Source organism: Drosophila arizonae, chromosome X (assembly GCF_054131065.1).
Source record: "Drosophila arizonae isolate 15081-1271.41 chromosome X, UAZ_ARI_1.0, whole genome shotgun sequence".
NCBI classification, from domain to species: domain Eukaryota; kingdom Metazoa; phylum Arthropoda; class Insecta; order Diptera; family Drosophilidae; genus Drosophila; species Drosophila arizonae.
This window is the reverse complement of record NC_142927.1, coordinates 31,559,098-31,583,555: the sequence shown is the minus strand read 5'-3', so window position 1 is coordinate 31,583,555 and position 24,458 is coordinate 31,559,098. Positions and strand designations below refer to the sequence as shown.

At 39.7% G+C, this 24,458-nt stretch overlaps 2 protein-coding genes across 13 annotated transcripts; one reads left to right on the top strand and one right to left on the bottom strand.

Moving 5' to 3' along the window:
• Window positions 1–2,064: 2,064 nt before the first annotated feature.
• Window positions 2,065–5,044, top strand: LOC108617833 (uncharacterized). 3 transcript variants are annotated; one of them, XM_089474799.1, is made up of 6 exons: window positions 2,065–2,576; window positions 3,024–3,125; window positions 3,220–3,407; window positions 3,686–3,974; window positions 4,047–4,259; window positions 4,321–5,044. In XM_089474799.1, the coding sequence occupies exons 3-6, from the start codon at window positions 3,220–3,222 to the stop codon at window positions 4,612–4,614; spliced, it is 984 nt and encodes a 327-aa protein (XP_089330925.1). In that variant the 5' UTR covers window positions 2,065–2,576; window positions 3,024–3,125; the 3' UTR covers window positions 4,615–5,044. The 3 variants fall into 3 exon arrangements, with proteins under 3 accessions (XP_089330925.1, XP_089330924.1, XP_089330926.1); XM_089474798.1 differs by lacking the exon at window positions 3,024–3,125 and having other exon boundaries at window positions 2,203–2,576; XM_089474800.1 differs by lacking the exons at window positions 3,024–3,125; window positions 3,220–3,407 and having other exon boundaries at window positions 2,220–2,576.
• A 171-nt stretch (window positions 5,045–5,215) lies between these two features.
• On the bottom strand, window positions 5,216–15,081 carry Fur2 (furin-like protease 2). Of its 10 annotated transcripts, none has more exons than XM_018013628.2 (18): window positions 14,283–14,358; window positions 13,210–13,285; window positions 11,514–12,470; window positions 11,098–11,202; window positions 10,857–10,956; window positions 10,681–10,802; window positions 10,337–10,471; window positions 10,116–10,275; window positions 9,446–9,749; window positions 8,215–9,390; window positions 7,768–7,955; window positions 7,549–7,705; window positions 7,215–7,489; window positions 6,852–7,134; window positions 6,588–6,787; window positions 6,240–6,530; window positions 5,957–6,174; window positions 5,216–5,879 (listed from the first exon to the last, which is right to left on the bottom strand). In XM_018013628.2, the coding sequence occupies exons 3-18, from the start codon at window positions 12,309–12,311 to the stop codon at window positions 5,481–5,483; spliced, it is 4,911 nt and encodes a 1,636-aa protein (XP_017869117.1). In that variant the 5' UTR covers window positions 12,312–12,470; window positions 13,210–13,285; window positions 14,283–14,358; the 3' UTR covers window positions 5,216–5,480. The 10 variants fall into 10 exon arrangements, with proteins under 10 accessions (XP_017869117.1, XP_089330917.1, XP_017869118.1 ...); XM_089474791.1 differs by having other exon boundaries at window positions 10,690–10,802; XM_018013629.2 differs by having other exon boundaries at window positions 10,881–10,956.
• Window positions 15,082–24,458: the final 9,377 nt, after the last annotated feature.

The window sequence follows — 24,458 nt, the reverse complement described above, 5'->3', positions numbered from 1 at the left end:
CAGACAGCAAAAGTTACGCACACACAGGCCACAAATGCTCACACATGCTTCCAAAGACTGCAAGTGGCTGTGTACTTGCCCGTCGCGAAATCATATTCTTTATGCGTATCAACGCTTTCATACCCTTCCCACGAATAACCATCGAAACGCTTACATTTTGTTTGCAACAAACGCTTTTATGATTTCCGTATATCCTTCACTCAAAAGGAAAGATCTAGGATCGTCGCGAACCATTTTCAATTTCTGTGTGCTGCTGCTATTTGAGAGACCATAGAGAGAAAGCATAAAGAGAGGGAGAGAGTGAGTAAGGGAACGTGTGCATTTCGTGGCAGCGGTCGCAACGCACTGATTTTGTCGTGCCTTATTTTCACTGCTTGAGCCTCAAAAGACCGAGCCGAGTAAATACAAAGTTGTCTGGTCTCTTCTGCCCATTTTTTCGCCGTTAATAAAATTTGTTCTAGATGTCTAGTCTATGTGTTCTCTGGTCAATGTCGATGTTTTTCATCCATCGATAATTTATTACTCGGTGGCGCGAAGAGACGCATGTAAGTATTTTCCGGAATATACATATGTATGAATGTATAAACATTAAGTTGATAATATTATTATATTTTAAGTAGCTTTTATAGTAATATTTCCAATATATTTGGTGGTTCTTCGTAGAAAGAAAGTATGGATACATTTTTAAAGCCATCAAGTAAGCGTAAAACTGATATTTAAAGTGCAAGTGTGTGTGTGTGTTTTTTTTTTATACTCATTCACGAAAGTGAATCAGTATATTGGTTTTGTGCAATGTCCGTCTTGCTGTCCGTCCGTCTGTCCGTCCGTCCGTCTGTCCGTCTGTCCGTATGAACGCAATCTATTTCGGCGCTATTGAAGCTAGAGACTTGAAATTTGGAACACATACTCGTGTATATCTCCGATTTATAAAGTGTTAAAATTTTCCCGATCCGCCCACTAGGGGCGTGGCAAATCGGAAAATGCATTTTCCGATATACCAGAAATCATGTTTGTTGAAGAGCTAGAAAGCTGAAACTTGGTATGTAGGTCCGCGTTGACCACCCAAGATCACGAGCTATGGCGGATATATCTACGCCCATTGGGGGCGTGGCAAATCGGATAAAACTGTATCTCCTAAAGTTGTAAACCTAGAATGCTGAAATTTTGCACGTCAGCTAATGGTATGATTCTATAAAGTCTGAAGATAAATTATAAGTCTACGCCCGTTGGGGGCGTGGCAAATCGGACCTGAAGATATAGTGATTTTTTAAATTCTCCTATATTTTGGACACTATTGATGGCAGAGACCTCAAATTTTGTATATATACTCGGACTGATCACCCAAGACCAAAAAGTTTTGTCGGATATATGTCCGCCCACAGGGGGCGTGGCAAACCGCAAAAGTTTATATCTCCTAAAGTATAATAGCTAGAAGCTTCAAATTTGGATAGTTGAGTTACTGGTAGCCTCCTCTATCGATTCCCCAAAAATAATTTTTACGCCTCTTTAGGGGCGTGGCATATCGAAAAATACCCTGTAATTTTTACATTTTTTTAGGGTAAGCATTCAAACTTTGCAGTTAGGGTAACGTTATCTCTTTCTAAAAACCGACCAAAAATGATGTGTCTACGCCCAGTTGGGGCGTGGCAAATCGGAAAAACCTGTATATTCTACAGTATTAGAACGAAACTTAACTACTAAATTGTTGATGGGATGTGAATGAGTATTCCGCAGTCGGTAACGCCCGACTGCAACGTTCTTACTTGTTTTGTTTTTGTTTTTTTTTTTTTCTAGAAATTACTTTATTTTTATAATTTTTGTATCAAAGGCATCTTAAAATGAAATCATGTACCGTTTTGTATTAAGACCTATTTTAATTTTATATTGTTAAGACGAAACTGCTTTAAATACCATATAATAATAATATAAACAGCTTGAAGCATATAAAAAGAATTTAATATTTGCATTGATTAACAATTATCCATATATAATAAAAATATATATTTTATTAGATATACAACCATCATTCTTATACAAATTGCACGAATCATTTTATGTTGGATGTATGATTTAAATTATTGAAAATTTGTTCATTTCTAAGAACTTCAAATTTTTGATGGAATTATCGATAGTATCGATGGTTCATTCCATCGATGGATAAATCTATCGAGGGGAACATCTATCGCTGGTTTTCCAGCCCTAGTTCTTTGGTCAGTGCTACTGGCTGTTCTCTGGTTAGTGGTTAAATTTTAAGCTATCGATAAGAATATAAATCTTGTATAATCGATACATCGATGAGTCAATTATCAAAATTTTTATGTTTTTTGACATCCCTAACTTACTGTATTTTTTGTGTTTTTACAAATTCCAATAAAAACTTCCAAAACTTCAGCGAACTACTATTGAACAAATCCGTCCACACGAGTCTGTATCTCGGCATAATTTGTAAACGAATCCACACACGCCTATTCACAGAGCTCATACAAGCAATATATTTATAATTATATGTTTGTACAAAAAGTGCTGCAAATTATTACTTTGCCTTTAACAACAATTTAAAGGGCTCTCGACTAAAGGTAAGTGCCATTTACAGTTTGTTTTACAACGCTACTCATATTTAAAAAAGAATATGAAAAGCAAGTCATTTGGACCAAACAAGACTATATTTATTTAAATACATACATACATACATATGTAAAAACCACACGAGCTCTCATAAGCACACACATTCAAACGCACGCACTCATTGTAGACTTGACTTGTTTGGTAAAACTGATTTGCGCAATGTAAAGGTCGAAGCCGTTTTGTGCTCATTAGTAAGAAAATATATAACATAATGTAGCATGGATTAATCTGAGATAAACCTGGTTTCTGTTATGCTATTTAGGGTTACATATGAATGTGTACAAAAACCATTTATGTCTTCTGATTGTTACTAACTAAACATCAACAGTGGCACGCATATATGTACATAAACATACATACATACATATGTATAAGTGTTTTCTCATATTCTCCATCAGCAAATCAAGCCCATTATATAAAAAACAGTAAGTTGCCATTGGATTGGTAAATGGAAATAGTAACAATTACTGGGCACTTCCTCAAAAGTAGCAAGGATCTCGGTAAATTCCCGGAAAATTGTGAAATTACACGCACTTTTGTACTCGTTTGTTATTTGTTCGTATGTAATGTATGAAATGGGGCGTTGATTTTCAGATGGCTTCGAATTCATCTAAAAAAAACAAATCGTCTGGTTTACGCATATTGTGGATACCAGGACGAAAAAGCAATTCGAAAGGTCGATTGAGTTCTACAAACAAACAGATCTCGTATTCGCCCACCCAAAAGAAAAGCGAGGTGTGGAGCTTGGGCGGCAGCAAGGCCCAAACTGAACTAATTGACTTGTGAGTATATTGACAATACATGTAAAGCAGTTAATAAATCACCCCCTCCTATGTACTTCAAATTAAAAAAAAAAAAAAATAAGTAAACCATCTACATCATATGGCACATACTCTCACAGTTATATATGTATGTACTCTGCTAATATATCTATGTAGTATCAGCAGGCGAAGCCATATTTATACGTCGTAACAAGTGTAATTTTGTTTATTGCATAAATATATACAATAGAATCTGGTTATAGCGAACCTGCCTATAGCATCTGTTCATATTGTTCTAGGCCCTCGCCAGAAATAAGCGGTGCCTCGACTTCATCATCATTGGCACTGCTAGGTGGCATGTCATCGACGCTTGTGAAGAGTGTAAAAGGCGATTCGCTGAATCGTAGTAATATAACAACGCCAGATGACGCAATAGCTGTATCAGAATGTGCCACATTGCCAACAACTCCAATCGCTGCAATAACTCCTAATTTAAATAGTCCACTGTCGGAGCTGGCTCCGTCGACAGCCTCAACTGCGGCAATGCCATCCCCGATTGTTGTCACAACAGTTGAAATTCTTGATTTAGTAAGTGGTTGACATAGCTTCTACGTAGATATGTTTCACAGATCATCTTAATATCAATTTTAATTTCAACAGCATAGTATTTTAAATCCTGATGATTTGCCGAAGGTCCCATCACTCGGCGAAACTGATATATCAACTGCCGTTGGTTTAAATAGTTCGGCAGGGACGACAGCTTCGATAGCAACCAACTCATCTCCCTTAGCCAATTGCAAAGCCCACAACCAGACAGCTGTCAGGAACAGCTCACCCCAAAGGAGCAGATACAGAAACCATAACAATAACCAGGTTAGCTTGCTTGTTATATTGCTCACGATGTGACGAATCAACTAATTGTTTCCTTATCCAGGATGATATAAATTCAATTGAGAGTATTTCTAGTTTTAATAGAAATCAAATATCTTCAAATTTTGAATGGATTGATGAAATGGTGCACCAACGCAACTGCTCCGAACTGACGCATAAAAACAAACGTAAAAAATCTAAAAGATCAGTCATTAGCCAGGAAATGGATCAGTTAGATGGCCGCGCAGTTAAGGAGAAACATGATACGAAATCAATGGCACCTTACGATGATAATGATGAAAAGGTAGTTAAATGTCTCTACTATTCGCTCATGTGCTGCGACTGTACAATATCATAGATTTAGAAATAAACAAACGGTGCATATGCACGTACATGTGCAAATGTATGTAGCTTAAGAATGTATGCATCTAAAAACTTGCTCAAATATTTTGTATGTATGTATGAACTTGTACACTTTTATTCGGACCAGATGATAAAATGCTCTGTGCATACGTACAACCAGCTAGCCAACCAGAGCAAATAGCCGTGATCAAGTATTCCATTAAATAATTCTATGGATATAAAGAATTATTATTTTTGTCAAATCTCAAAGCTCGAAATACTTACAATATCTAATTTGTCAATTTATATTTACAGTTACGCACAAACATAGATATACATTAGATCGCTATTTGATACTTTTTATACATAAATGTATATTTGCCTGTAAATAAACTGAAAGCATTTGTCTGCTGAAACGTTTTCAATGTTTTCGAAAGATTACTGAATATTATAACCACTTATCACTCATTTACATTTGCTATAACATCATACATTCATGTATATCATTACTCTTCCTATAACCATAAACATATGTACATGCTTATACCCACATACGAAGTTCCTTTCAAAACGACTCCTGTTGCACAGGATAAGTACAAAATCAAGAAATAACACACTTATTATTTAACTTGACATAACATTTTTCATAAAAATTTAATACAAACATTAAATTTATAAATATATATATATATATAAAAACAATTCACAATCACATATAAATTTTTATCATTTCGGATGTTAAATATTTCGATTCGCTATATTCCTCAAGTAAGGTTAAAATTTACTAGTCCAGAGCAAGAAATTCAGGATCAAAGTTGGTGTTGATTTTGTGGCAATTGTTGCTATCAAATTTGTTGCATTCACATTCAATCTATTAAAGAATCAGCTATGAACAACCTTACTATTCATTCTGCTGCTCGTTGCCTGATTCAAATACGTGGGACTGTTATTTTCGGTGTATATGTTTGCATTGTGATGCGTATCGAATTTGTTTTGATTCGTATTACCCGCACCTTCGCAATGAAACTCGACCGCATCAATATCATTTGTACTTTTAATAAAAAATTCGTTACCATTCATTGGACCATTGGGTTCGTAGACGACTTTCTTAATAGTCCTCACATTGACATCATCATCATCCGTATTATCATCTGTATCATCACCGTCCTCGCCCACATTGAATATAAATCTAGCTTCATTGCTCGGATCGCTCTTACGACCCGAGCTGCTTATTATTTTCCTGTACCGAACCGAATTCCTTGATCCATGGTTGCTGTTGCGCTGCACCAGTGAACAAAAATTAACAAAAAATTAGGATAAACATATTTGGCGAAACACTTAGAAAGTCTTTTTCTTACCTGTAAAACGGCAAATATTATAGAGAATATCGTGATAATTAACAAACAGATGGCAATCGCAATCGCTGTAATGGCTGTCAGCGGTGAGTCAAGACGCAAAGCAAATGTTCCGCTATTGCCATCGTCGCCATTGGCTGATCGATCCACATTCCTAAAAATACTGTCGGAGCCCACCACGGTACGACGTTTACCAGCTGTCGATACTGTCTTACATTCGCCTACAACGGAAAACAGTTTTCAATTAAATAAACATTTCTCAATTCCACTAATTACGGCACATTACCCGTGTCCATGTCGCAATGACAACAGTTTTCCAAGCTAGTTTCATTATCGGTAGACGTTTTATTTGGACAGCATGGCACGCACTGGCTATTTAACTGATCTAAATGGAACGGGGGAGCGCATGCCTTGCACGAGTACTGACCGGGACCAAAGCACGAGCGGCACGATTCGTGGCAGCTTTTGCACCTCTGGGTGGTTCCATCATAGTACTGAGAGCTGAGGCATTCCATGCAAAGGCCGCCATCAAGCATAAAATGTGTGGGGCACGATGAACATGCCAATGGACCAGCACCTAAAGCATAATCCATTAACAATTTATGAGATTGGAGTCACGTTTTACAGTACGTACCATTGCAGGTTTTGCAATAGTGATGACATTTCAGACAGCCAAACTCTGACTTGTAGAATCCTTCGGGGCACTCCGGATGACATTCACCTGCAGCCAGCTGCCAACCAGCCGGGCACTGGACGCACTGATTACGACGCGGTCCGCTGCACGTGTGACAACTGAGGTAACACTTGGCACAGATGCCGCGATCGCTGTAGTAGCTGCAATCAAAATATATTCAGTCCATAAATGTGTTACCATTCGATATACTGCTCCCAGTCTTACCCGTCGGCGCAAGTTGTGCGACATTCGCCGTTTTGCAGCTCAAGACCCTTGGAACAATTGCTACAATTGGTGCGGGATATACATTGTGTGCAAGTATGTAGACATGGCGTACAGACGCCCGTTTCCATAAAAAAACCGTCTTGACAGCCACTCACGCAACTGCTCTGCTCCAACAGGCGGTTCTGATGACAGGATAGACAATTGGTAGACAGCGGTCCGTTGCAAGTCGCGCATGACTCATGACAATGGTTGCACTTGCCCTCAGCTAGATTGAAATACTCGGCTGCGTTTGCAGAGGGACACAGCACAGGAGAAGCAACTCATTAAATATGACTGACACAAATCGAGTCGAACTGGACTTACATTCAGAGCAGACTTCACTGCCAGCCAAAATGCAGCTATCCTTTTTGTTGAGCGTCCAGTTGGGCAAACACTCTGAGCAGATGCCATTGCTACTGCAAGTCTTGCAGCCCTCATGACAGGGCAGGCACTCCAAGCGCTTTTTATCGGCATAAAATCCTTCGGGGCAGTTGTTCAGGCATTTGTTCTGATACGCGTAACGACTGGGGCGGCAAGTGATGCAATTATTTTCGGAAGCTTCATTACATGTGGCGCACGACGGATGACAGTAGGCGCATCTGCGTTAAGAATAATACACATATAATATATGATAATTCTTGAGTCACTTGCATCGTACTTGTTCTCGTCAGTCTCGTATGTGTTCAAAGGACAGGCTGAGATGCATTTGTTCTCATGCATGACGAGATGATGGTCACAGCTGGTGCAGAACTCGGGTCGGTCCTGACAGGATGCACAATTCGGCTCACACGGTACACACGTTTTGTTCTTGATATCTATAAGGAAATAGCAATGTTATCACTATTTCAGTTATCGTATCTTGATACCACACGCTCACCTTCAAAGTAGCCATCGGGGCATACTTGCAGACAGACGGCGAGATCGGTAACATGCAAGTGTGCCGGCGCGCAGGTAAGGCAGCTATCCGGTCCAGCTCCAGCACATGTTTCGCACGAATCGTGACAGGGCCAACATATACCCACTTGATTGGGAAACGAGCGCGGCGGGCAACGACTAACGCAGGTGCTGCACATGCAAGAATTATCGGAATATTAAGTAACTACTACCAGGTGGAAGACAAAATATATTCTGCAGACCAAGCTCTCAATACATAGGGAGCACAGGTTACCCTCGCTTAGTGGCAATCCCATGAAACCAATCAACATCAACAAATAATAAATTTATAAATACATAGAGATACACAGCTGATTGAGCTTGGATGTTGGTCTGGTGTCTGACTCTCCTAGGCAAACGGATCGGCTAACTCAAGAGTAAACACACTTACTTATCCAGACGGTAGTGGCTGCACGCCACACACTGTGTGGGTCCACGGCCATAGCAGCCAAGGGAATCGCATTCGGCATCGCAGGAATACTGTATGAGCTTGTTATCGCCATTGGGCAGACCATTAGGCGATTGGGCCGCTAGTGGGGCCGAGACATTTTGGCCGTCAAGCGTGGCGGTTGCCATCTCGGGACTGGAGCCTGCGCTGCTAAATAGGTTTTGATAGTTCAGGTAGCTCGCGAAGTTGTCCGTATTGAAGTTACCGCCTTCGTTGGCTGGCTGGCCTATATTGGAGGCTGATGAGAATAAGAATGGATTGCTTGCAATAGGATTGTTACGCAGCTGCGTATTTAGAAGCTCAGATTTGAGACGCATCGGCTGCGTTGAGGTGCCATAGAAGATCAATTGCCATTTGGATAGAATTCCTGGCTGATTGACGCGCCGACGTCCGCCGTTGATCACTTGCAGTGTCCAACGACCCTCGGCCTTTTCACCCCAGTAGTGGACGCTAAGGAATGGCCAATCATCGAAGTTGGATTTGACAATGTCGCGAGGCCGCTCAAACAGCAGCGTGCTTGTCGTACCCATGGGCGAGGTGAGCAGGATACGCAGATTGCCTCGTGGAAAGAAGCGCAGCGTGATGCGGCACTGGACATGCTCCAGATAGCGCACTTCGTTAATGGTGCCGGCACAGCCGTTCACATCCATATGCGTAGCCAGCGAGTAGCCGTAGGCGCCCTCGATTTTACGATCTTCATTGTTTTCACGAGACTTGCAAATGTGCTGCGGGGGCACCGTGTTCCATTGCTCTGCCAGCGCAACCATAGCCCCCGCATCCATTAGACCGTAGCCGAACTTGTGGCTATACTTTCGCTTGACACCGTTGAGCGTCCAGCCGCTCTCCTTTTCCAGTGGTCCAGGCCGCGACGTATATACCACCAAGTATTGCATGTCACGCCACGTTATATTCTGATTTGCTTCGAGCGCTAAGGCGCAAATTCCAGCAGCTAGTGGCGCTGATGCCGATGTGCCAGTGTGCTCCACCGTACAGATGTGATCCGGGCGCAGGCGCCCGTCCATATCAACAGTAGCCACGCTCTTATCGTGTCCAGGCGTCCCTGAGCTGTAGGTTGTGGCCAGCGTAGATGAACACTCCTCCAAGTACCAAGGTTTAAATCTTTAAGAGGAAATACATATAGACAAAACCATTTCGACTCGAATAATTGTCTTACCCTGCTTGTGTGGCGCTTGATATAGAAAGCGTGAATATGGAATTGGTATAGCCATCACAATTGCAGGAGTCGGTATAGCGACCACCGTTGCCAGAGGCCCATACAAAAATGGAGCCCTTACCCTGACGGCCACTGGTTACGCCATAAATAAAAGCACGGCGTGCCAATGGGCCTGGCCCATCGACCGTAGAGCCGTCATCCTCTGGACCCCAAGACGCGCTATATATATCGATATGGCCTGGATTCAAGCTCAATGCCTGTGCCTCAACCACATCATTCACTTTACCATCTAGCATGCGAACGCCTGCAATCAGTATTATCATTAATTTCAATATATGTATGTATGTACACTGATGAAGGAATTAGGTAAGCACTTTACGTCAATTAAGATGAGTATAAGATTCGTTTGACGATCGCACAGGTATTGGTCCATTCAAACATATATTTGACATATAATTCAAATTCTACTTCTGTCACCCTAGGCTAAGAAATGATAGTAGGTACATCCCAATCGAGAACAGGCGATTCAACACTGATACTAAAGCCGCCTTCTAGAACATTCACAGCACTTACATATGTATACGTTGATTTTGATTTTAATTTTGTTTTGTTTTTCAAGATTATTTAATTTCGTTTGCATAGTTTTTGGTTTCTTTTTTGCTTTGCTTACCCCCAATGCTGGCATTATATGCGACGCCAACTCCGCAGTAGTTATTAAAGGCAACTGCAGCAACCTCTCCGGCACATCTAGTGCCGTGCTTATTGTCGCCGTTATCCTGCGGCGTGGGATCGGAATCGTTGCCATTAATGTCAAATGAAGCATCTGGATCCTAAAACGAGTAATTCAATGAACTTGTAAAATCTTCGTGAATATTGAAATGTGGAGCATACATAGTTTTGAGCTAAGTCCGGATGATTGGTTTGAATTCCGTCATCCAGAATAGATACAACAACACCTTTACCAGTATAGCCCTTCTGCCAGGCGGGACCAATATTCATGTCAAGTCCATCCTTAGCTCCGCCATTCTACGGAATACGAAACAAAGTTATGTCATACATAGTGTCACAATGATTTAAAGTGTCAAATTGTTGGTTGAATGAAACTAAATACATATAGATATAGATCACATATAGATTAACGCATGCACATGAGATAGTAATGATAATAGAGTATAAATGTGTAGATATATGTTTGTGTAGGTATAGTTGAGATGAAATATGGCCTGATGACATACTTTACTCACCAAATACCACTGTTCCTTAAACAACGGATCGGAGAATATGAGATGCGACGTGACGTCACGGTACTCAAGGCGCGGCGAATGGGCTCCACCCAACGATGTTGTTAGGACAGGGTCTGGGGAATATGAAAAATGCGTATTCGTTTGCTGATCGATAATGTAGTCATTACTCTGGCGCAAAATATGGTACGGACTGTATGTGGGTATATCTTGATAGGGGCCATCCCGTTTTCGACGGATCTTCTCATGCTGCTGCTGTAGCCATTTAACCTAGAAAGCATAGTAAAAAGCAAACGTCATTAACCAAACCAAAAATTCAAGGTCAGACAGCATGTACATATGTATACATGTACATGTGTACGCATACATACATACGTATAGTCAAGGTTAACGCTGGCTATCCACACTCACCTCGAACTCCGACTTTAAGGCACTGTGATGTTTGCGACTCGACCGAAGCGAACGCTTCGACACACGATGATGCTGAAATAGATAATAGTCGTCAAGGGCACCAATCTGTGAAAGATAAAAATAGTTAATGGTGAGTTCAAAATCATGTTCAGCTCCACACAGACACAGACACAGGCGAGAAGAGGAGAGAACTCTTGCAGAGAGAGCATTCGTCATAATGACTAAGAACGAGATAAACAACCAGACCATATAGATTTCATGGTTAGAATTTGTTACCACAATTGATTTTAGCGTGAAAACAAAAGTTTATGAGCAGCGACAATTAGTCTGTGGATTTGATATGCCTTTGTCTTCAAGGGTTTCTAATTTGCATTATCCTGAAATATATGATGCGGGCTTTAATAGTGTTTTCGTACCTGTCCCTTGTTGGTAAAGCCATGTTTGTTAGCTATGATATCCGCCACGGATTTTCCAGCGGGTATATGCACGGCAAACTCATTTGTGTAGATTGGATCTTCGGGTATGCTATACGCCCCAAATATATCAATATCATCTAAATGATGTTTCTCAGTCTCTTTCGCGTTCTTCCCTGCACTGGCACTACTGCTGCTGTTTCCAATGTTGTTGTTGTGAGTATTACTAGCCTCGGAGTCAGTCTCAGCGATGAGTGTTGGGTCTTCACCTTTACTATTCCCACTTAGTTGGGCTTTAATGTATTTATGTTGATAATTCGAGTAGTTTTTGCTGTTGCTGTTGTTGTTGTTGGTTGGAGAGAATTCACTGGCTATCTCGTTAATATGGAGTATTCCAGCAGAGTTATGAGTTTTGCTTACGCCTTCGATATCATTATTATCATACGTATTATTATTCGTATTATAATTATTATCTGTAACATTGTTGTGAAAAGCAGCACTAGTATTTCTTACACATAGGATTGCTAAAACTAATACAAAATATATACAGCTTGTTGCCATTCGATTATATTCACATAAATAGATTTTTCTATTGAGCTTTGCAGCATGTGTACGGCATCTGCTGGCCGTCGGCTTTTCCAATTTCCAGCAGGATACTGATGCAGATGCTGATTTAGATATTGATGGTGTTGATGCTGCTTCTCGCCGCTGGTCGCTGCTGTCGTTGGCGCAGTCAGTACACGCACGCTCCACAATAAATGGTAATTCGACGGTTCCTTTGCCAATGCCTACATCAAGCATATTTAACTCTGTTCGATTTTGGATTTGTATTTGTATTTGTATTTGGCTATCGCTTCTCGATTCTTCACCTTCAAAATTTTTCTACAGAGTGTGTGTATTAACGAAGATATATCTGTTTTCTAGATTCAATGTGTCTTCATAGGTCTGAATTTGGAATATCTGTAGAAATCAATAGAAACAGAAATATATTTATATATGTACTTACATACAACGCAACTTCAACCACTTATTTACAGATCGCTTTACCACATTTAGGTAAAAAAAGTAAATAAAGTAAATGAATATCACTCGCCGGAAACGTGATTCATGACCCATGCTAACTCACACACATGCATACACACACACACACACACACACACACACGTATAGAGTACCATTGCTTCTTTTAGCATCTTAGATCTGATCTCTCGACATGATTTATCACTAAATTTGTTCAGTTATTACTTTCATTTCTGCATTCGTAAACGCTTTTTAGCCATTGACATCCGAATAGAAATATGTTTATAAATTATTATTAAATTATACATAATAGTACATATCCTATATATGTATCGTAGCCTGTTAAAGACCTCATTAACTAACTATATTAAGTGATTCCACAGCTCATGATAAGGTAAAAAACAAACACAAAAATATGTGCATAAGGGATATACATATATAATGTATTATGCCATACACAATGCATTTTTAAGAGTATAAGAAAATTGTTTAATTTATATTGTATATTGCTTATTATTTCCACGTAAACTCCACTTGTGTTGTATTCATTGTTTTTATTTCTACGTCTATGGAAAGGTGGATTCATAAATAAATATATATATATATATGTATAATATACATACAAATTCAAATCTGGCATACAGATACGAAATGTACGTAGATATAACTTTATACATACGATTCTCCACGTCCAGGCATGTGTAATACGTGCTTGATTGATTCCAATTTGAATAAAATTACGTTTTATGCTTTGACTATTTGGTTTCACGAAGCGTCAGTAAACATTATGTATTTTACATGAAATATAAAAAATCATGAATATTACTTATTTATATTATACACATATATTTATGTCCCAAGTAATATCAATGCATATTATGTACATAAGAAATGCCTGTATACTTGTACAATGTGTATACATATACATGTACATACATACATATAAGCATAGTTGCATTTCTTATTTGTAGCACTTGAGACAAGTACTGTAGGCATACCTACATACAATTATAGGAAATAAAGCATTATACATATTGGTTTATATTTCACTGTGCCACTCGTTTATAAAACAACAACAGAACATGATTATGTACATACAAATATTTATGCATGTGTTTGTGCGCCTATGTGTATGCCTGTGCTAATAGTTCACACACATCTGTACATACTATGTATGTAGTTGTTTTCTTTTATTTTAAATTCAAACACGTTCATTTTGCAAGCACTTAATCATAGATTTTTTCATTGATATACAATAAAATATTTTGCACAAGCTTTACAAAATCAAACAAAAAAAAGTACCAACAACGCTTTAGTTGCATATACAAATGTGGGTGAATTTAGCAGGCACAGAGTGAACTTATAGACATACATATATGTATGTATATATGCAAATGCAAATGCATACATCTCCTTATTTTTGTATACGTATGCGTAAGACTTTATACTGCATTTTTCTATGTGCACTAGCATATAATTTATATAACTATGTATGTATGTGTGTACATGCACCATTAGGTACAAAAACATAACATAGTACATAGCACAGACATCCACATGTTGGTACAAACAATATAACATGTATGTATGATTATTTCAACTTTGTATCTATGTTTATGTGTATCGTTATGTACATGTATTTATGTTCCAGTCACTTTCCATTGCTTTTTTTCACGTTGGTTTTTTTCGCATTAACTAAAAGTAGTTTATCAACACCACTGAAGGAGAACGTGCTTGCCGTGAGGAACTTACCGAATGGAACGGAACGGAGCGGACCAACCGAACGAACAAACGACGCAACCTCGACTACGCTCCAGCTTAAACTGAACTTTATTTTGAAGTTAATACATACATACACCAATACGCTTGTATGAAGCTTACCTACATACGACATTCGTATAGCGTTGACTATCTCTGCTCACTGGATTTAAGCTAGTGGTAGTACGTACGTACCTATATATACATTCATGAATTTACATGTATGGGTAAGTGCTCGTGTATTAATACTCGTGAAAGCACAGCTTTAAGCTTTCAAAACAAAATAAAATACAAAACATAACACGCAACCGTGCTGTAACAAATCTCAAACTAATTAGTATTACGTGTATACATATTTTCCAATACAGGCATCAGGTATACATACATATATGAACAAATTTAAAACATGTTTCGTATGCAGCTCCAAGCCAACTTACCTACACAAAGGCACATTAAGATGTGCATATTAACATACATGTGTACGCATACAAGTGTATGTTTGCCTCTATCTCTCTCGGAGCTGACATTCAAAGAGGTAGCGTCTGCAAAGCAAGGTTTTTTTTGACTGACCAATCAAAATAATTGTTAGCGGACTTTTTTGCTGCTTTTATTTATACTTAATTGTTTGGCAAAATCACGCGAATAAATATAAATATCTGCTACTAACACATATGTAGATATTTATTGTGATGTTAAATAAACAATCGTTGACAAATTAATATTTTATTTGTACGTTTATGAACACATACATATGTATATAGACTTTCAGGTGGCGGTGCATCAATACAGGGTGACACAAAGTTCACATTTTTTCCTTGTTCCAAAGTGGTTCATCCTGATTAACAGCTGTTTTCGCATGTCGCGCATACAATTGTTATCGAATAGTTACATACATATGTAAATAAGTTGACCCATTGCGCATATGGTTGATAAGCCAACCATGTGCTATGTTCGGTACATTATTTATATAATGAATTAATGGAAACCGTCTTAATTCGTTATTTGGTTACCTGCTAACGTTAATATCAGTTACGGCCAAAAAGCCAAAGCTCCCAAATACATATGTATGTACATGTATACACTCAGAGAGCCGCTTACTTTACGCTCATTCTTTCAACGAACGATGAAACTACAAAAACTAAAAAAAAAAACCAAAAAGAGAAAAAACAATTAAAGCGGTAGTGCGGTTTTGACTAACACCACACACAATTGCAATCGCAAAAAAACACATACACACATGCATATGTATATACATATGTACACGAGTACATATAAATGTGTGTATCGCAAGTGTACGGGAGAGCGCATTGCAGAGTGATTGAATTGCGTCACAGCTGCGTTCAGTTTACGTTTCCTTTTGTGGCCAGCATCCATTCATCCATAGTTGGCGCCGGTAGTAATTGCAGCACGTGGATTTTGTTTATAGGGTCTGTGTGCCAGTTTCAATCGATCCACTTCCGTCGTCTCGCAATACGCGAAACTTATTTGGGGAAATATGGAAAACATTTCGTCGCATTCCCGCGTTGATTTTTTGCGAAATTGAGAATTTAATGAAGAACGCTTAGAAAATGTCTGTCTAACATACTTGCAAAAAATAAGGAACTGAATTCGCTCTAGTTTCGGAAAAAATAATCAATTTCAATAACAAAACAAATAAAGACAAAAAAACAAATAAGAAAGCAGTAGTCGAGACTGCCCGACTACGAGATCCCCTGAACCCTTCGAGTAACTGATATTTCAATAATTATTGGTACATGCACACTAGAGGTGGGCACGGGCCGGGTTTTTATCGGGTACCCGTGGGCACCCGCGGTTACCCGTGGGTATGGGCTAAAAATCGAGTTTCGGGTTGGGTGCGGGCGGGTGCGGGTTACGCCGCTCAACCCGTTTTACCCGAAAAAAATCATATTTTGGAGACCGTCAAAAGCATGATGGTTGAAATTTACGATATGCAAAATGATTCAATTGAGGACGCGAGAATTGAAAGCTCTCCGACAAATTTGAATCATGAATTTCTAGTTTTTTGATAAAAAAAAAAAGATAACTTGACGTGCCTGGCAAAAATGCAAGTTAGAAATTGATAAATACTATTGATATGCTCCTTTTTATACCCTGAACCCATTTTCAATGGGAAATCAAGGTAAAATGGTTTTGCTGAAATGTATGTATCAGGCAGAAGGAGGCGTGGCAGACCCCACAAAGTATATATATTCTTGATCAGGGTGAGGAGCTGAGTTGCCTTGGCCCTGTCCGTTTGTCAGTCTGTCCGTATGTTTGAACGCGTCGATCTCAGAAGATATAAGAGCTAGAGACCTTTTTAAAATGTCCATATTTACAGCGCGGATATCAAGTTTATCACTAAAAATCGATAACTCATCCCGATCTTTTTTAATCGGCTAAAAACCTTATCGAAAACCATTTATAAAATTATATCTTCTACACCTTTTTTGCTAGAAACTCCAAATTTTTAATATAGGCTTATATGCAATTTCGGTTTTTGTTAAAATTTACCCCCCACCTCTATATTCACCCCCTTACCCTCACATTTGTAAAAGGCGTATTTCAAATACTAGACTTGTGCTTTGGCAAATACCTGCATATTCATGTTATAATCATAATCTGAAAGTTTCATCAAGATCGTATGTCCACAAAAAAAGTGATTAAACAATTAAGTTCTCATAGTAAGCGCACACTGCGGCCCATGCGTGTGTTTGCTCGTGTGTATGTGTGTATGCGTTTGTGTATGTGTGTGTGTATGTGTGCGTGCGTACGTGTGTGTGTGTGTGTGTGCGTGTGTGTTTCTTGTGTAAGTAGAAAGACGCGAATAATGATTGAAATAGCTATTGCTCGAAGGGTTCAGGGGATCTCGCAGTCGAGCAGTCTCGACTAGAGCTTTCTTACTTGTTTTTATATAAAAACATCTAATATTTCTGTAAATAATGTAATTTTTAAGAGTTCAATTGTTGTTATTTTTAAGAACAAAAAATTTGTTGTAATTTTTGAGAATTAAATTTTTTGTAAGTGTTTCGGGAGAGCTGGTTGGGTGCGGTTATGAAAAATTATTTTGCTTTCGGGTACGGATAAAATTTTGTACTTTTGACCGTGGGCGGATCGGGCCGGGCGCAAAAAAGTCGGCTCGTGCCCACCTCTAATGCACACACAGCCATACGCACGCATGTATGGTTTGATGGTTTATGTCGGTGAGGGGGTGAATTTGGGGTGGGGGATAAATTTTGACAAAAATCGAAATTCCATAAAGTACATATAAATTAAAAATTTGGTGACTACCTTTAAACATGTAGGAGATATAAATTTATTATTGGTCTTCGATAATTCTTAAAATCGATAACAAAATAACGGGACAAGTTATCGATATTTGAAGCAAAACTCGATATGTGCGTTGTGTATACGGACCTAGGAAAATTTCAAGTCTCTAGCTCTTATATCTTCTGAGATCGACGCGTTCAAACATACGGACAGAGCTAAATCGACTCAGCTCGTCGCCCTGATCAAGAATAAATATACTTTATGGGGTCTGCAATGATTCCTTCTGCCCGTTACTTTTTCACAAAACCATTATACTCTGATTTCCCAATGGGTTCAGGGTATAAAAAGCTTCTCCTGTAAAATTAAATTTTTGACATACGATCATTTCGCGGGAATGTGCCGATATGCTTAGATGCATGGGTCCTGAATACCTCCAGCAATTTGTATGATTGCCAACATAAATTAAACAAATACAGAGATATTTTAGATATAAAGGGCTCTATATTCAAGTACATTTGCAAAAGATTCAACAATTGATGTACGACAATATGCCCTAAACCATTAATTTCATTACGTTTATTCTTGACGACCCTTCGTTGTTTTTTAGTCCCTGTAAACATATATAATGGGTTACAAATTGAATTGTTTATTATGTACATAAACTGGTTGAGCTGGTTGAAAAACTAAAGGCTACCGTTAAGAAAGCAGCTACGGAAGCTGAGTTAAAGCCTACAGCGACAGTGGAGATCCGAGATCTTGACTCACTAACTGTAGAGTCTGAGGTGGCTGAGGCAGTGCGACAAGTCCTTGATAATTCATCAGCGGACTTGCGCATAAAAGTCACTGCACCAAACAGTCGAGAGCAAGTAAGGGCCTTTGTAACTTTAGAAAGCCAATTAGCGGAGACGTTGCTGGGCTCAGATATTAAAATTGGCTTTGTCAAAGCTAGGCCCATCCGCAGATGCTACAGATGTTTCGGGGTCGGTCATCTGCAGACCAACTGTACAGGACCGGACCGAAGTGGTGGTGCCATCTGCATTAAATGTGGTGAATCAGGTCACAAGATGAAAGACTGCACAAAACCACCAAAATGCTTCATTTGCAGGGCGCACCTCTGATGACCACATGCCGGGATCGGAGAAATGCCCAAGCACTCGACAAACTACAGCAAAATGTTGAAAATTCTCCAAGGTAATCTACACCGGAGCAAAACGGCGGATGCACTTTTGTCACAGATAGTAGCAGAACATGCTATTGATGTAGTGATCATCAGTGAGCAATACAAGCGAAAAGAAACCGGTGTCTGGTTAGAGGATGACACTAAGACTGCTGCCATATGGCTCCCCAGTAGTAGTGGACAACGGCCACTAGACAGCTGGATTGGAAGCTGCTACGTCTACGCACGCTTCAGAGAAGTCGTAGTAGTTAGTTGCTACCTAACTCCTAGCGATGACATAAACAGCTTCCAGAATAAACTGGATGCAGTCGAGGTGGATCGACGGCAGCCCTTCATTGTGGCAGGCGATCTGAATGCACGAGCAGTAGACTGGGGAATGCCCTCTACTAACTCTAGAGGACGGAAAATCATGCATATGGCCGCTAGGTCCTGGTTAGTGGTAGAGCAGAGCTACCTTTCATAGGCCGGGATGTGAAGGCACAATACCGGACGTAACCTTTGGATCCGAACACATCGTAGATCGGATAAAGGACTGGAAGATACTCGATGACTTCATGGGCAGTGATCACGAGTATATATAATATATATATATACCAATCAGCAAAACCCTCCACCATGCCCAAGAAAGTCTTCCCACAGATGGGACATAAGCAAGGTGGATACAGGCAAATTACTAGCTAAACTAGATAGACGTGAACGACAGTTCGACGGCACATTGTCCTCGAAGCAAGTGGTCGAAAGAAGCCTAACAGCTATGGAAAGAGCGTGTAACGTTTCGATGCCAAAAAACGCACAGCAAACACGGAGGTAGACGACATGCGTATTGGTGGAACCACGATATTGCAGAAAAAAGGAAAGTATGCATACAATGTAGAAGAAGGCACGACGCTCTGGAAATTTTTATGACGGAAGCGTTAGCAGCTAAGATTGCGAGAAAAGTACTGTCGATTGCTATCACACGCAGTAAGCATGACAAGTGGAAAGAACTCTGCAAAGATATAAATAAAGATCCTTGGGGACTTGGCTACAAGATAGTCATGAAGAAGCTGAGAAACTACGGAGCAGTGCCAAGCGTGGATGATGAAACGATGGATCCCAAATTTCACCGGGGAAGAACTCAAGATTGCGGCTCTCTCCCTAAAGAATAAGAAAGCGCCGGGACCAGATAATATACCGGCAGAGATACTGAAGGTGATAGTATCAGGACGGCCTACTTTTCTCTTTAGAATGTATAACGCATGTCTAAAAGAAAGGATATTCCCAGAAGCGTGGAAAGAACAGAGACTGGTGCTCATTAGCAAAGGCAAAGGCGATCCCAACTCACCTTCGGCTTATCGCCCATTTTGTATGCTAAACAGAGCGGGGAAGCTGTTAGAAGAGCTCATAAGACCCAGACTACTCGCCGCAGTAGAGGTCGCTGGAGGAGTTAGCCCCAGGCAACACGGGTTCAGAGCTGGAAAATCCACAATGGGAGCTATCGATGAAGTGGTTCAGGCAGCCAGAGCTACGCAAAGAGGAAATGCATACTCGTGCCCAGTGGTTCTGCTAGCAACGCTGGACGTTAAAAACGCCTTTATTAGTGTAAGGTGCACCGATATGCTTACTTCCTTGGAGCATCGTTTTCATATACCGGAGTACCTGATGAATATGATCAGGAGCTATTTGCAGGATCGAATACTCCTGTACTCCACACAGACTGGTACGAAACGGTATAGAGTGACTGGAGGAGCTGCACAGGGGTCAATCCTGGGACCAGACCTGTCAGACCTATCAGCTACGACGACATCCTAAGACTGGAAATGCCTGAAGACGCTTTCCTAATTGGTTACGCCAACGATATCGCAGCCGTTATTACTGCCAGAAACACAGTAGAGGCCCAAAAGAGACTTACCCAAGTCATGATCCGCACGCAGACATGGCTCAGCTCTCGAGGATTGGAACTTGCCACCCATAAAACAGAGTTACTTCTGTTCACGGGGAAGCAGATCCCAACCGAAATAGAGATGCGAGTAAGCGAAAACCTTATAAGGACTCAGAGGACAGTGAACTATCTAGGCGTTAGACTAGACAGTAAACTTACCTTCTGGGAATAGCTGAAGCATGCCACGCGGAAAACAGCGACAGCAATGGGGTCTTTGAGTAGACTGATGGCAAACATTGACGGCCCGACGGCAGGAAAACGAAGACTTCTCATGGAAGCGACAAATGCTATATGGAAGTGAAGTATAGGCCGACAGTGCAACGAAGAGCAGCCTTAAGGATAACATCGGCGTACCGCACAGTCTCCGGGGCTGCCGTGACTGTGATAGCAGCAGTCATACCGGTTGACTTGCTTGCCCAAGAGCGCAAAAAATTATGGAATCTTCGGCAAAGAGGAAAATTCTCAGAACAGGCGGCAAAGAGTATACGACAGCAAACCATAGTCTCGTGGAAGGCGAAATGGTCATGCGAAAGGTATGGAAGATGGACCGCTAGAATAATCCCCGATCTAGAGAAGTGGATAAAAAGAAAACACGGTGAAACGTCGTTCAATTTGACACAACTACTCTCCGGACATGGATACTTTCGAAAGTATCTAAATAAGATGGGGAAAACTGCTGAATCCAGCCGTATTTACTGCGAAAATGCAATGGACGATGCAGAACACACTTTCTTTAACTGCAACAGGTGGTCGGAAGAAAGAATCGACCTGGCAGAAACAGTCGGTGAAGTCAAAGTAGAGACATTAGTACAGCAAATTTGCAGTAGCATAGATGCTTGGAAAAAAATCTATGACTTCGCCGAAAACGTTCTTCGGCGGAAGAAGTATGACCTGGACGCAGGCACACAGAGGGCAACGCTCATTTAGAGCACAATATGGGACTCCACCTTGAAGGTTAATGCGGGATAACTCCTGGTTCCAAAGTGGTTTCGAGCACCAGAGGAGGATTTTTTAGTCGGTAAGTAGTCATGCAGTCCGACACACCGGTCAGAGTGACGACCTGTCTGACGGTGCATATAGCATTTTTTCCTACCTCAACCCACAAAAAAACAAGTAAGAAAGCTCTAGTCGAGACTGCTCGACTACGAGATCCCCTGAACCCTTGGAGCAATAGATATTTCAATAATTTTTCGCGTCTTTCAGCTTACACAAGAAACACGCACACACACACAGGCATACATATACACACACGCATACAGACACACATACACACACACACACACGCATACATACACAAACGCATACACACACATACACATACACACACACATACACAAACACATACACACACACATACACAAACACATACACACACAAGCACCCACGCATAAACACGCATGGGCTGCAGTGTGCGCTTACTATGAGAACTTAATTGTTTAATAACTTTTTTATGGACGTACGATCTTCATGAAACTTTCAGATTATGATTATAACATGGATATGCATGTAATTGCCAAAGCACAAGTCTCTAGTATTTGAAATACGCTTTTTACAAAAGTGATGGTGAGGGGGTGAATTTAAGGGTGGGGGGTAAATTTTAACAAAAACCGAAATTGTATAAATTGCATATAAGCATACATTAAAAATTTGGAGACTCTAGCAATAACGGTGTAGAAGATATAATTTTATAACTGGTTTTCGATAAGGTTTTTTATCGATAAAAAAAGATCGGGATGAGTTATCGAATTTTAATGATAAACTTGATATGCGCGCTGTAATTACGGACATTTTAAAAAAAATTTGAAGTCTCTAGCTCTTATATCTTCTGAAATCGACGCGTTCATACATACGGACAGACGGACAGACGGACAGACGGACAGACAGACGGACAGGGCCAAATCAACTCAGCTCGTCACCCTGATCAAGAATATATATACTTTGTGGGGTCTGCCACGCCTCCTTCTCCCTGTTACATACATTTCAACAAAACCATTATACCCTGATTTCCCATTGAAAATGGGTTCAGGGTATAAAAAAAAAAAAAAAAATATTATGTACATAAACAGCTATCAGCTTATAAATTAGAAAATAGCGTAATAGAAAAAATAATTCTTGGTATAGTTCGAACTAGCTGTGAACATTGCTACCAACTGCAGAATACTTATTTACATCCCATTAGCAATTTTGCATCTAAGTTTAGCTTTAATACTGTAAAAAATTCAGTTTTCTGCACAATTTTGATGCTTACGCTCAAAAAATGTGAAAATTACACATATCCGGCATAGCTCTTTGGACTTGGGTGGTCAACCCGCGTATATATGTATACCAAATTTCAGGATTCTAGCAACAATAGTGCCTATATAGCAGAATTTGAAAAATCACTAATCTTTAGGTCCGATTTGCCACGCTCCAGTCGGCGTAAACATATAATTTTTTCATCAGTCTTTATAGAATCATAATATTAGCTCACGTGCGAAATTTCAACATTCAAACTTTAAAGCTCCAGGAGATACTGTTGTTATATAAAATGCAAAGATCTGATATAAGTATATATGTATATATGTATATATCGCTTTATAAAAACAGCAATGATATTTCATCAGCCCCAATAGGAATGCAAGAATAGATAAATAAATGTAGGGTGAAAATTGTTTTTAGATTTCCTGTTGAAAGTTCACAATGCGCGTGTTTGCAATGACAATTCCTACTCAAAGGCTTAGAATTACAATCATTTCGCATTTCGTTCTCTTCCACCAAAATCGTTACATTTATGAACAAAGAACTTACAGAAAATATATAGTCGCTCTCGACTCCAGACTACAAACAGGATTCGCTTTTCCAACTAAAAATTTCATGTATATGTTGAAAAATTCAATCCCAGAATTGTCTTTCTTTTACCTTTCTTTATAACTTTATAACAGATTAAGTCGCTTAACACAGACACACACGCACACATGCTGCCAACATATCTGAATACTCGTTGTTAAGAACTTTACGATTGCGAGCCGTACGTACATTTAGCTAGTCAGTGATTGATTCCAAGTAACATTAATCTAATCACCGGCAACCTTGTGCCGCGATCTTTGTTGGACAATCGTGCTCCTCCCACAATCCCCGATAAGGAAAAGATAAACTTACTTTATGGTACATTTTCTCCCCGAGATATAATATATTATTAAAACTCGTGTACATCTTACTTACGTAAAGAAGCTCATAGTCATAGATGCTTGTTTAAATATTCTTATGATTCCCAAATTAAAAAAATCTGTATTCGAAATTCAGGTTAGAAAACCTGATTCTTAAAAACGTTCCCAGAAAGAATTATATACTAATTACCAACATTTTCGGTAATTATAAAACAATTTTTATACCCTGAACCCATTTTCAATGGGAAATCAGGGTATAATGGTTTTGTTGAAATGTATGTAACAGGGAGAAGGAGGCGTGGCAGACCCCACAAAGTATATATATTCTTGATCAGGGTGACGAGCTGAGTTGATTTGGCCCTGTCCGTCTGTCCGTATGTATGAACGCGTCGATTTCAGAAGATATAAGAGCTAGAGACTTCAAATTTTTTTAAAAATGTCCGTAATTACAGCGCGCATATCAAGTTTATCATTAAAATTCGATAACTCATCCCGATCTTTTTTTATCGATAAAAAACCTTATCGAAAACCAGTTATAAAATTATATCTTCTACACCTTTATTGCTAGAGTCTCCAAATTTTTAATGTATGCTTACATGCAATTTATACAATTTCGGTTTTTGTTAAAATTTACCCCCCACCCTTAAATTCACCCCCTC

What these genes read in the sequence shown, in the direction of transcription:
- LOC108617833 (XM_089474799.1), top strand. Translation starts at nt 3,220, where the DNA reads ATGGCTTCGAATTCATCTAAAAAAAACAAATCGTCTGGTTTACGCATA. An exon ending in CAAACTGAACTAATTGACTT is followed by an intron (nt 3,408 to 3,685) that starts GTGAGTATATTG and finishes ATATTGTTCTAG; the next exon opens with GCCCTCGCCAGAAATAAGCG. An exon ending in GAAACCATAACAATAACCAG is followed by an intron (nt 4,260 to 4,320) that starts GTTAGCTTGCTT and finishes TTCCTTATCCAG; the next exon opens with GATGATATAAATTCAATTGA.
- Fur2 (XM_089474787.1), bottom strand. Translation starts at nt 12,311, where the DNA reads ATGCTTGATGTAGGCATTGGCAAAGGAACCGTCGAATTACCATTTATT. An exon ending in AGTGGTATTTGGTGAGTAAA is followed by an intron (nt 10,472 to 10,680) that starts GTATGTCATCAG and finishes CGTATTCCGTAG; the next exon opens with AATGGCGGAGCTAAGGATGG. An exon ending in TACGAGACTGACGAGAACAA is followed by an intron (nt 7,490 to 7,548) that starts GTACGATGCAAG and finishes TTCTTAACGCAG; the next exon opens with ATGCGCCTACTGTCATCCGT.